At 43.0% G+C, this 12,268-nt stretch overlaps 1 protein-coding gene across 2 annotated transcripts in view; it reads left to right on the top strand.

Annotated features, from left to right (window-relative positions):
* Window positions 1–12,268, top strand: part of LOC134352813 (transcription initiation factor TFIID subunit 4-like) — a 136,249-nt gene that overhangs the window by 72,525 nt on the left and 51,456 nt on the right. For both annotated transcript variants that reach the window (XM_063060308.1, XM_063060303.1), the window contains exon 12: window positions 4,767–4,892. In XM_063060308.1, coding sequence (XP_062916378.1) covers window positions 4,767–4,892 — 126 coding nt within the window. The remainder of the gene's footprint in view (window positions 1–4,766; window positions 4,893–12,268) is intronic.

The raw sequence follows: 12,268 nt of genomic DNA, 5'->3' as shown, positions 1-12,268 counted from the left end.
ACCGAAGAAAAGAAATTGTTCAAAATCTCCCCCATCTCTTTTGGCTCCCCACATAGCCGTCCACTCTGATTCTCTAAGGGACCAATTTTATCCCTCACTAACCTGCTGAGTTCTTCTAGCAGATTTTGTTGCTCCACTTTATCGTTGGGTTTGATTTTTTCAAAGGCCTGACCAATAATGGAACTGATTTTGGTTTTTAAATGTGAAGCCATCCTGTTTAGTAGAACAATAAAGAAAAACGTAGAATTTTTATTCTATTAATGGTGAGAATTAAGAACAGTGATACCCTTGTACACAAAATTAACAGTGAGGCAAACAGTAAGTTGGTATATATTGCACAACTTAAATACAATAGTAGAGGAAAGTTCTAATTGTATGGTACCCTGGTAAAACTGTATCCTTCAAGTCGTCACTTTTATTGTCATTTCGACCATAACTGCTGGTACAGTACACAGTAAAAACAAGACAATGTTTTTCAGGACCATGGTGCTACATGAACAATACAAAAACTACACTGACCTACATTAAAAAAAAACACAAAACTACACTAGACTACAGACCTACCCAGGACTGCATAAAGTGCACAAAACAGTGCAGGCATTACAATAAATAATAACAAGACAATATGCACAGTAGAGGGCAGTAGGTTGGTGTCAGTCCAGGCTCTGGGTATTGAGGAGTCTGATGGCTTGGGGGAAGAAACTGTTAGATAGCCTGGTCGTGAGAACCCGAATACTTCGGTGCCTTTTGCCAGATGGCAGGAGGGAGAAGAGTTTGTATGAGGGGTGTGTGGGGTCCTTCAAAATGCTGTTTGCTTTACAGATGCAGCATGTGGCGTAAAATGTCTCTAATGGCAGGAGGGGAGACCCCAGTGATCTTCTCAGCTGATCTCACTATCTGCTGCAGGGTCTTGCGATCCGAGACAGTGCAATTTCCGAACCAGGCAGTGATGCAGCTGCTCAGGATGCTCTCAATACAACCTCTGTAGAATGTGGTGAGGATGGGGGGTGGGAGATGGACTTTTCTCAGCCTTCGCAGAAAGTAGAGACGCTGCTGGGCTTTCTTTGTTATGGAGCTGGTGTTGAGGGACCAGGTGAGATTCTCTGCCAGGTGAACAGCAAGAAATTTGGTGCTCTTAACGATCTCTATGGAGGAGTCGCTGATGTTCAGCGGAGAGTGGTCGTTCCGTGTCCTCCTGAAGTCAGCAACCATCTCTTTTGTTCACATTCAGAGACAGGTTGTTGGCTCTGCACCAGTCCATTAGCTGCTGCACCTGACTCATCGTTCTTGCTGATGAGACCCACCACGGTCGTGTCATCAGAGAACTTGATGATGTGGTTTGAGCTGTGTGTTGCAGCACAGTCGTGGGTCAGCAGAGTGAACAGCAGTGGACTGAGCACACAGCCCTGGGGGTCCCCCGTGCTCAGTGTGATGGTGTTAGAGATGCTTCCTCCAATCTGGACTGACTGAGGTCTCCCGGTCAGAAAGTCTAGGATCCAGCTGCAGAGGGAGGTGTTCAGGCCCAGTAGGCTCAGCTTTCCAATCAGTTTCTGAGGAATGATTGTGTTGAATGCTGAACTGAAGTCTATGAACAGCATTTGAACATCCGTTTCATTTTTGTCCTTGACATTGTGCACAAAAATGGCCTCCCTGTATGAAGAAGGATCTATGTACAAAAGAGTGAGGACAGCAAATGTGCATATGATAAAGTCGTGTGTAGCTTGTAGGAGTTCGTCATACAGCACTAAAACAGTCCATTCTGCACACCATCCATATTATGAACCACCTATTTACACCAACTATTTCTGCATTTATACGCAAAAAGTGCTAGTGAACACAGCAGGCCAGGCAGCATCTATAGGAAGAAGCACAGTCAACGTTTTGGGCCGAGACTCTTCATCAGGACTAACTGAAAGAAGAGATAGTAAGAGATTTGAAAATGGGAGGGGGAGGGATGGAGCTAAGAGCTGGGAAGTTGATTGGCAAAAGGGATATGAGGCTGGAGAAGGGAGAGGATCATGGGACGGGAGGCCTAGGGAGAAAGAAAGGGGGAGGGCAAGGAGTTATAGTGAGAGGAACAGAGGGAGAAAAAAAGAGAGGTTGTTAAAAAAAAGGGGGAAAGGAAAAAGAATATATAATAATAAATAAGGGATGGGGTACAAAGGGGAGGTGGGGCATTAACGGAAGTTAGAGAAGTCGATGTTCATGCCATCAGGTTGGAGGCTACCCAGACGGAATATAAGGTGTTGTTCCTCCAACCTGAGTATGGCTTCATCTTGGCAGTAGAGGAGGCCGTGGATAGACATGTCAGAATGGGAATGGGACATGGAATTGAAATGTGTGGCCACTGGGAGATCCTGCTTTCTCTGCAGGACAGAGCGTAGGTGTTCAGCGAAATGGTCTCCCATCCCTGCATCGGGTCTCGCCAATATATAGAAGGCCGCATCGGGAGCACCGGACGCAGTATATCACCCCAGCCGACTCACAGGTGAAGTGTTGCCTCACCTGGAAGGACTGTCTGGGCCCCTGAATGGTGGTGAGCGAGGAAGTGTAAGGGCATATGTAGCACTTGTTCCGCTTACAAGGATAAGTGCCGGGAGGGAGATCGGTGGGAGTGGATGGGGGGGGGGAACGAATGGACAAGGGAGTCGCGTAGGGAGCAATCCCTGCGGAAAGCAGGGGGGAGTGGAGGGAAGGATGTGCTTAGTGGTGGGATCCTGGTGGAGGTGGCGGAAGTTGTGGAGAATAGTATGTTGGACCCGGAGGCTGGTGGGGTGGTAGGTGAGGACCAGGGGAACCCTATTCCTACTGGGGTGGCGGGAGGATGGGGTGAGAGCAGATGTGCGTGAAATGGGAGAGATGCGTTTGAGAGCAGAGTTGATGGTGGAGGAAGGGAAGCCCCTTTCTTTCAATAAAGAGGACATCTCCTTCGTCCTGGAGTGATTGTCTTACGTAGAAAGGCTCAATAATGTAGGATTGTGTTGCATGCAATTCTGGTCATAGAAAGAGCTAGCACATTGGCCTTCATATCAGGCCATTGAGTACAGGAGATGGAATGTGATGTTCAAGTTGTACAAGACATGTGGAGGCTGAATTTGGAGTATTATGTGCATTTCTGGTCACTTCCCCATAGGAAATGTATCAATAAGCTTGAAAGACTGCATAGGAAATTTACAGTGATGTCGCTAGGACACGAGGACCCGAGATGCAGAAAAAAGATTGGATAGCTTAGGACTTTATTCCCTGAAACAAATGCATGAAAATTAGGGAAGATAAAATTGAGGGGTATAGATAGGGTGAATGCATGCAGGCTTTTTCTCCTCAGGTTGGGTGAAAGTAGAACTACAGTCATAGGTTTAGGGAGAAAGGTGAAGAATTTAAGGGGAATCTGATGGAAAACTTCTTCACTCAGAAGGTGGTGCAAGTGTGGAATGAGCTACTAGAGGAAGTTGGAGGTACTCGTTCAATTATTCCATCATTTAACAGCAGACAGGAGGGGCTTGGAGTCATATAGCTTGGGTGTAGGTAGATGGGACTAGGGAAATGAATAGGTTGGCATGAACTAGGTGGGCTGAAGGCTGTCTTTCTGTGCTGTTGTATTCTATGACTTGTTGGTCACGTTGCTTTGGGAGGGATGCCATTAAGCTGGAAAGGGTGCAAGAAAGATTCACAAGATTGTTACTGGGTGGCTTGAGTTGTAAGGAGAGACTAGGTAAGCTGGGACTTTTTTCCCTGAACTGTAAGAGGCTACCTTATAACTATGCATAATATCACGAGGGTAGGAAAGTCTAATATTTGAAGGCATAGATAAAGGTGAGAGGGAAATTGGAACTGAACTGAGGAGCAGCTTTTTCATACAGTGTGGTGAATATATGGTACAAGCAGCCAGAGAGTGGTAGAGGTGCAATATTAAAAGACATTTGGACAGGTACAGGAAAAGGTGAGGCCTCAGGGTATACAGCCAAACACTTGCAAATGGGACTAACTCAAACAATGGTCATCCTGGCCAGCACGGATGAGTTGGGCCAGAAGTCCAGTTCGTGCTGTGTAATTCCATGACTTTATTAGATCCACCTGAGAGTAGAATCTTAAGGTGATGTTATAGAATATTGAAATGACTTTCTGGGATAGATGGAGGGGAGTATTTTTGCTGGTGGAATCTAGGGCAAGAAAGTATTACCTAAAATTATCTGAAAATCAGAGCCAGGACATTCTGTATTTGGAAACCCATTCACTCCATGGTTGCTAATTCTGTGTGGAGCCTTATTGATAGCTAGCTGAAGAATTTTAAAATGAGATTGATCTATGCTTTTGCTTCCCTTAGTGTAGATCCAAAATTGGTAGGATAATTTGCATCTCAACCATAACCTTCAAAGCACTTGAGCTGGTTTGGGAATGAATGGTGTTCTCTTTCCCAAATTTCTGAATGAATAACAATCTGGTTTTTCAAAAACTTCCCTTCACAATGTTGGTAAGACTTGTAGAACCAAAGTTAGTGTCATAAGCAAGAGTCTGTGAGTCTGAAATGAAGTTCTTTCCAAGGCATTACATATGGAACATGTTCCAAAAACAACATCCAATTAAGCCCAGTTCATTAGTAAAAACAGTTGGGTAAGTTCAATGCTGTTAAATCAATTGCCACTTAATTCTGGAAACTTATTGAAACATTTTGGTGGAATTCATTGGTGAAGTGTTTGATGTAGCCAGTTTTGACCAGGGCTGCATTTTCCAGCTTGGCTCTCAGTCTGTTCATTTCCATTCTGCAGGACAATGACCAATACGGCTTACTAAGTGACACCCGATCACAGCTGAAGTTCTTTGAGCAGTTGGATCGGCTGGAGAAGCAGCGGAAAGATGAGGATGAGAGAGAAACAATGCTGCGATTGGCAAAGGTAAGGATTTTTAGAAATTTACCAGGTGGTTGCAAGAAGCTTAATGTTGCCATGAAGCATCTGTACCCATTCTACATCCTGTGTCGTCTGCCTTCGCTATGTGAGTTTAGAAATGCTAAAAACTACTGAGGAAACTTGGCAGGTCAGGCAGCATCTGTGGGAGCAGAGGGATAATTGATGTTATAAGCAGAGAGCCTGCACCGGGACTAAAGGGTCTTTATTCTGGCTTCTGTACCCCACTTCCTTTCCAGTCCTGACAAGGCCCCACTCTTGAAATTTGTGCTTAATTATTGGCTATGCTGGCCACATATGTTGCTTTCCACTGAAGCAGTTAAACCATGGGCCAAGGTGAAAGTAGAGTCAAATGCCAGTAGTTAATTGGAGCTTTGGCCGTGGTTATTGAGCATGAAATGGGCCTTTCAGCCCAACTCATCCAAACACCTTACCCTGCAAGCTAGTCCTAGCTGCCCAGAACCTTCTGAACATCTCCTTTCCATGTTCTCATCTAGGAACTCTGTCCAATGCTTGAGTGTTAATCTACATCAAAAAAAATGGATGTTCTCATCTTTAACATAGTTTGTGGGATATTGCTGTGTGAAAATTGGCTGCTTTGTTTCTTGGATCTCTGCAGTGGTTGCACTTCAGAAGTATATGAAGCACTTTGCGATCAGCTGAACCGGATGCAAATCTATCTTTATACACAGCTCTGAAACAAAATCAATGCAGCCTTAAGGGGTTTGTAGTAATCTTGCAGACCAATGGACTGAAGGCAGAATCTCAGAAGAATGTACCTGGCCAGAAGTCTCTGTTCTCATGTAATGTGATGGCAATAGATAAAATGGCTGGAGGACTGATTGCTGAAGTTGGGAATAAAAAATATGGTGCTGTGGTAAAAATGGTGTTGAGCTGTAATATGACAATAGATCTGGTAATTGTCGGAGGAATCTATTTTGGAAATGACAGGGTTTTTAAACAATGAAATCAAGATAACAATAAGCTTGAAAGAGTGCAGAGAAAATTTACAAGGATGTTGCTGGGACTTGACACCTGAGTTACAGGGAAGAATGAGGGGAAATCTTATAAAGGTATACAAGATTATGAGGGACATAACGTTAATGCTTTCATATTTTTTCCTCTTAGATTTCTGTAAATGTGTCACTTTTCCCTCTAAACTTAGAGGTTTAGAGTAAAAGGTGAGATATTTGAGGGATAACTTCACTCTGAGGGTGTTGTGTGTGTGGAGCAAGTTGCCAGTGGAGGTGGTAAATGTGATTTCAGTTGTTACACTGAAGAGAATTTTGGATAGGGACATGATGAGAGAGATATGGAGGGATACGGTGCAGATAGATGGAACTCGGCGCAAGTCCAGTCTGGCGGGTACTCTAGACTATGATTCAAATATTCAAGTTGTGGATTGCTGTGTGTGCAATATTTTATTCCAGCCTATCATTTATTCTCCCCTTGTTCTTGCATGTTGCTATTTAAGGTCATAATAAACTGTTAGCTTGAATCACAGCGTCAACTGAAAGTTCTTCTACAATGCTGTAAAGGTTTAGGCAATAGATCTAAGCCGCAAGATGTTTGTGTGATTTTTGAGAAGGCAGTATTCTAGAGTGAGCAAAGGTAACCCTTGGATTACCCCAGTTATGGACAATGCAGAACTGGACAGCTGCGTTTTCTACACTATTACCTAACGTTGACTGAAGTAGTTTGGGACAAATGCTACCAGTCATTCTGATGCATACTTGGTCTCTGAAGGCACATACCTTCCAGAGTGAATGTACATTGATCCTTGTGCATTTCAAATGTTTTTCCCCCAAAAGGTTTGCCTCACTAGCATCATCAACTTTTGCCAGAGCCTGGGAAGAGGGGTTAGAGATCAATGTTCCAAACTACACAGTGCTCACTGTCTTCTCAAAAACAAACTTACAAGCATGGCCCGAGATAAAAAGATTAAAATCTGCATATTCTCCTCACATGACTTGGGAACTAAAACATGGCACTTCATTGCTGGGTTTAAATCCTGGAAAATAGGTCATGACTGACCTATCCATCTAATTCACACACAAACACAAACAAACACACACACACACACTCTTGAGAGAGAGTGTGACCTGCAGTCCATGGTATTTGACGTTTGGCAATATGGTTGGCTCTGTGTGTGTGTGTGTGTGTGTGTGTCTGCCTTTCAAAACAACTTGTGTTCAAGAAGCCATTAGAACTAGGGCAAAAACAGTGAACAATTTAAAAGCATCTAACCATTTGATTCTAATTGCAGTATCTGCATGTCTAGATAATGTCCTGATGTGGTTTGGCATATCTAAGTAGTGGAGTTCCATGGGCTCTGTGCCTCATTACTAGCTCTTCTTGCCGCCATAACACTGGACTGTTTGTTGTCTTTGTTCAATCTGAATCCAAAATGCATCTGTAGTTTTTGTTCCTCTTCCTGCCTTGAGGCTAGTGAGTAAAAGCCAATTCTATTATTTTTGAACAAAAATAACTGCTGACTATCTTGAAAGAGCTGCAGTGATTTTAAAATCTGGCTGCAAGGTATTATTTAATTCTTGCAAATCCCTTTTGTTTCTGTTTCTACTTCCTGCATATAGCATTTTTAAATATGTTGAAGGCTGTATTAGGAACAGGTTAGAACTAGGAGTGTATGAGTGAACTAGGCTAGCACTGGGGGAGCTGATGGCACCATTCTCCAAATGAGAGCCACGGTAGTATAGTGGTTAGCAAAAAGCTATTACAGCTGGGGCTTGGAAGTTCAGAGTTCAATACCAATGTCCTCTGTAAGGTGTCTCTACGATACCCCTGTGAAATGTGTGAGTTTTCCCTGACTGCTGCAGTTTCCTCCCACAGTCCAAAGATCTACCTGGTAGGTTAATTGGACATTGTAAATGGTCCCATGATTAGGTCTGGGTTAAACTGGGGTTGTCAAGTGTTGCTGGGGTGTCGCTTCTCGAAGGACTGGAACGGTCTACTTTGTGCTGTATCGCTAAATAAAATAAAATGTGCATGAGGCTTTTAACAGATCTCCTGGCAATTCACAAGAACCCAACGTAATCTGCACCTGATTGGGCAATCACATTTTTCAGCATTGAATTCAATATGGTTCAGCTAATCAGCACTTTTAAGTGTTTTCTGCTTTTTAGAATCTCAACAACTCCATTCTTGTGTGATGTCTGATAATGCTGCTGGTCCTATTTATGCTTCTTAGGCCTTTATGTACTTGTTCCACCCTCTCTTGGTGTTGCTGTCCCCTTTCCTTCACCAATTGCAGACCTTTTTGTTCACTCCTCTTCCCTCCACATTTCAAGCTACTTGTTTAACTTATCCCAGATTTTCGGTCTCCCTCCTATGTGCTGATTCATCACCACCTTTGATTCAGCCTACAACAGTGGTGTTATCAGCAGGCTTGAATATGGCATTGGAGCTGTGCTTAGCCCCACAGTAATAAGTGTAAAGCGAGTAGAGCAAGGGGCTAAGCACAGAGCCTTGTGGTGTACCTGTGCTGATGGAGATTGTGCCATGCGCAGCCAGAAGGGATTAGTTTAGTTAAGTATCATTAGCTTAATTAGTTTGCCACAACATGGTGTGCTGTAGGGCTTGTTCTTGTGCTCTGTTGTTTTATGTTTTTGCAGTGCAGCAAGGTAAAGAATAAGGTCAATGTGTGTTTGGAATTCTATAGTACCCTTAGTGAAATCGAGGTGTCTACAGTTCTTGCTAACCAATGAAATACTTTTGAAACATTGCTTTTTGGCTTAATGAAGGAAATATAACAGCCAAGTTGAACCCAACAATTTTCTTACAGGCAATTTATTCCTACTAATATTGTTCAAGGGATAACTATTGACCAGGAAGGATGAAATGTTTTACAATAGGAACTCTTATCGCAACTACAGGGAAGACAACCATCAATAACATAGCAGCTTTTGCCTTGTCCTACCAACTGAGCCATCACAAATACACATAATGTTTATTTGTACTTGCTTACCAACATGCAAGCTTGTTCTTGATGTTTCCATTCCATGCTGATGTGGTCAAAATTGGGAGGCATAACAGACCAGTTATTTGGTAACTGTTTCCATAATGTATGTCAGAATACATGGGTTTAGGGTGAGGGAAAAGTTTAAGTATAAGGAGGATTGTTTTTCATTTAGCAGGTGCTCTCAATCTGGAACTCTATACCTGAGGCAGTAGTGAGACAGGTACTCTCAATACCTCAGTGTCTTGTCAAATACTTGAATTGTCAGGGCATTGAATGTTATGAACGAAAAACTGGCAAATTGCAGTGGTGTAAATGGATCATTTATGGTCAGCATGGATATAATGGGCCAAAAATATCTGTTTCTGAGTTCTGACACGGATTCTAGAAACTGAGGTTGTTTATTTAATAAAAAAAGAAAAAATATTCTTTAAATGTTGGTTTTAATTTTCTTGCCTTACTGTTGTAAATATTTCGTCTTGATTCCTAATAACTTGCGAGCAATCCAAGACAAGTTAGCAGCTCTACACAAAAAAAAAAATTGGAAGCTGCTTGTTTTAAATATCTGTATTGGTGGAATGAATGGTATATTACAGGTTTCCCCCGCCATCTGAAGGTAGAGCGTTTCTATAAAACGGTTCATAAGCCGGAATGTCGTAAAGCGAAGAAGCAATTACCATTTATTTATATGGGAAAAATTTGTGAGTGTTCGCAGACCCAAAAATAACCTATCAAATCATGCCAAATAACACACAAAACCTAAAATAACAGTAACATATAGTAAAAGCTGGAATGATATGATGAATACACAGCCTATATGAAGTAGAAATACTTTTCCACAATAATTGCCTGCACTATTCTCCGTAGCGAAAATCTCACGCAAGCGCTCTCGGCAAAAGCACAGCGCAAGCGCTGTTGGCAGAGACATGGTGCAAGCGCTCTCCAGTAACCTTTAAGCTACGAAGCTGCCAAATCATACCAAATAACACAAAAATACACAGCCGATATAAAGTAGAAATAATGTATGTACAGTGTAGTATCACTTACGGGAATCAGGAAGACAGCGAGCACACTGATGGTGTGTTAGGCTGAGTCGTCGGAGGTTGGGGTGGTGCAGTGGCCCCCACCCTCCGGGCAGCGAATTGATACTGATCCGCGAAGCATGCAGGGGTACGGCGGTAGCTGGGACGCATCCAGCACACCTTTAAGAGAAAAGCTGAAATAAACAAGCTAATTAATTAGATGCTGCCCGGCACGTAAATGTCGGCCCAGATCAGAGGCGACACAATTGGCAATCGTCTCTGATCTGGGCCGACATTTACATGCCGGGTGGCACCTAATTAATTAGCTTGTTTATTTTGGCTTTCCTCTTAAAGATGTGTTGGGTGCCTCCCGGCTACCACTGCATTCTCTGCGGATCGGTATCTGTCCGCGGCCCGGGGTTTGGGGTGGTGGGACTCTGGGGTGTCATCTCGTCGTCTGTTTCCATGAGGGTAGGCAGGTCATCTTCTTCTGTGTCTGCCTGCCTCGATGTCGAAGGTCCAGGTTTGTCGTCTGCTGTGGCTGATGTGGAAGGCTTGCTTGACTGCTTAGCCTCGCACATTTTTAGGTCATACATTTCTTTGTAAGTACTCAAACCATCCTGCAAATATGCCCTAAACTGACGTAGCCTTTCAAAATTAAAGTCGTACTTTATCATTGCAGTGAAAATCTCATGCAGTTGCTTCACGTTCAGTTCCTGGACAACTTCGCTACTGCATTTGGTTTCGATTGTTATCCTTTCCTCTTCCAATTGCATCACCTCTTCATCTATCAGTTCTAGGTCATGGGATGCCAAAACCTCTTCAACATCATCTTTGTCAACTTCCACAAGCCAAACTCACTTTGTCCTTACTTCATTCACCACGATCGAAACGCTTAATTATGTCTAGTTTTACGCTGTGTAACACCCTTACGAGCTCTTTCAGGCTTTTCCAATACCTTAGAACTCATCTTGCAAGCGACTGCTGACAGGCACGTGTTTAAGCAATGCCGGCGAGAATGCCGTTCCAAAACCGGGGGAGAGCGGCTGTTCGGGGCGCGCGCTGCTTTTTTTCGTAACAGTGAAAACACCTTCTGTTAGCGAAAACAGGTAACTAATGTAGGTCTTTCGTAACAGTGAGGTTTCGTAAAGCGAACGTTCGAAAAGCGGGGGACACCTGTACCAGGTTAAACAACTGGAAATTTCCATGTTTAAAGTGGTATTGTTTCTAACCTCTTCAATGGCAAGCTCATAAATTTGAGTTATTTAATGTTGTCGAAAATTTGATCGACTTCAGTCCACATTCTCTTATTGTTTTTCCATGTTCTACCTCAATGCACTATTAATGAATTACTCTGTATGAACAGTATGCAAGACAATCTTTACACTATCTTGGTACATGTGATAATAAACTAATTCCGAAGTTGTCCAGATGTGTAGAGGTTAATTAGAATGCGTGAACTGCTCTTGCTGGTGGTCTCTTCCATGTTCTTACCACTCTGCACAATAAAAGAAACAAATCTCCTTGTTTGGATTATTGCTTTGGACAATGATCAGTTGCATGAAATTGCTTAAAATAACTACATCTTAATTTTTCAACTTGTGGATCAATCTGTCTCATTACCCTGTTCTGCCTGACATCCTGGAGTTTACATTACTGGTAAAATTGAACCAGATGGGCATCAGGGAAAAATCTTGGATTGTAACCTCCTCAAAGAAAGAAGATTGTGGTTGGTCAATCATCTTACTTTCAAGACATCACCGTAGGAGATCCTCAGGGGATCATCCATGGACCAACCACCTTCAGCAGCTTCAGTAATCTTCCATTATTAGTCCAAAGTGATCCTCAAAAATAAAGTAACTCATACCTGTATACAGCATGATTATGGAGCATTTGGCAGTGGACCGCAAGTAACAAAGTGCCTAGCATTTCTTATTTCCATGAGAGAGAGAGAGAGAGAGTCTAGTCACTTACCCTAGACACTTAGTGGCATTGCCATTATCAAATCCTGATGGTCACCAATGACCAGAAATTTAGCTGGACGTGTCACAGAGATACAATGGCTATAACAACAGCTTAGAGGCTGTTGGTGACTTAAAACTGTAAGACTCTGGTACAGGAAAGTCTGTCAACCTATCAATGCTAGTCTTGACGAAGGGTCTCGGCCCGAAATGTCAACTGTACTTCTTCCTATAGATGCTGCTTGGCCTGCTGCATTCCACCAGCATTTTGTGTGTGTGGCTTGAATTTCCAGCATCTGCAGATTTTCTCGTGTTTGGGTGCTAGTAAACATGCCATCTTCTGCATACTTTGAGCTATTTGTACCCATTTTGCACAAATGCCAGCACATATGACCATTGCCAGAC

Source organism: Mobula hypostoma, chromosome 1 (genome assembly GCF_963921235.1).
Source record: "Mobula hypostoma chromosome 1, sMobHyp1.1, whole genome shotgun sequence".
NCBI classification, from domain to species: Eukaryota; Metazoa; Chordata; class Chondrichthyes; order Myliobatiformes; family Myliobatidae; genus Mobula; species Mobula hypostoma.
The sequence above is the reverse complement of the archived record's forward strand: the minus strand, read 5'-3'. Positions and strand labels throughout refer to the sequence as shown.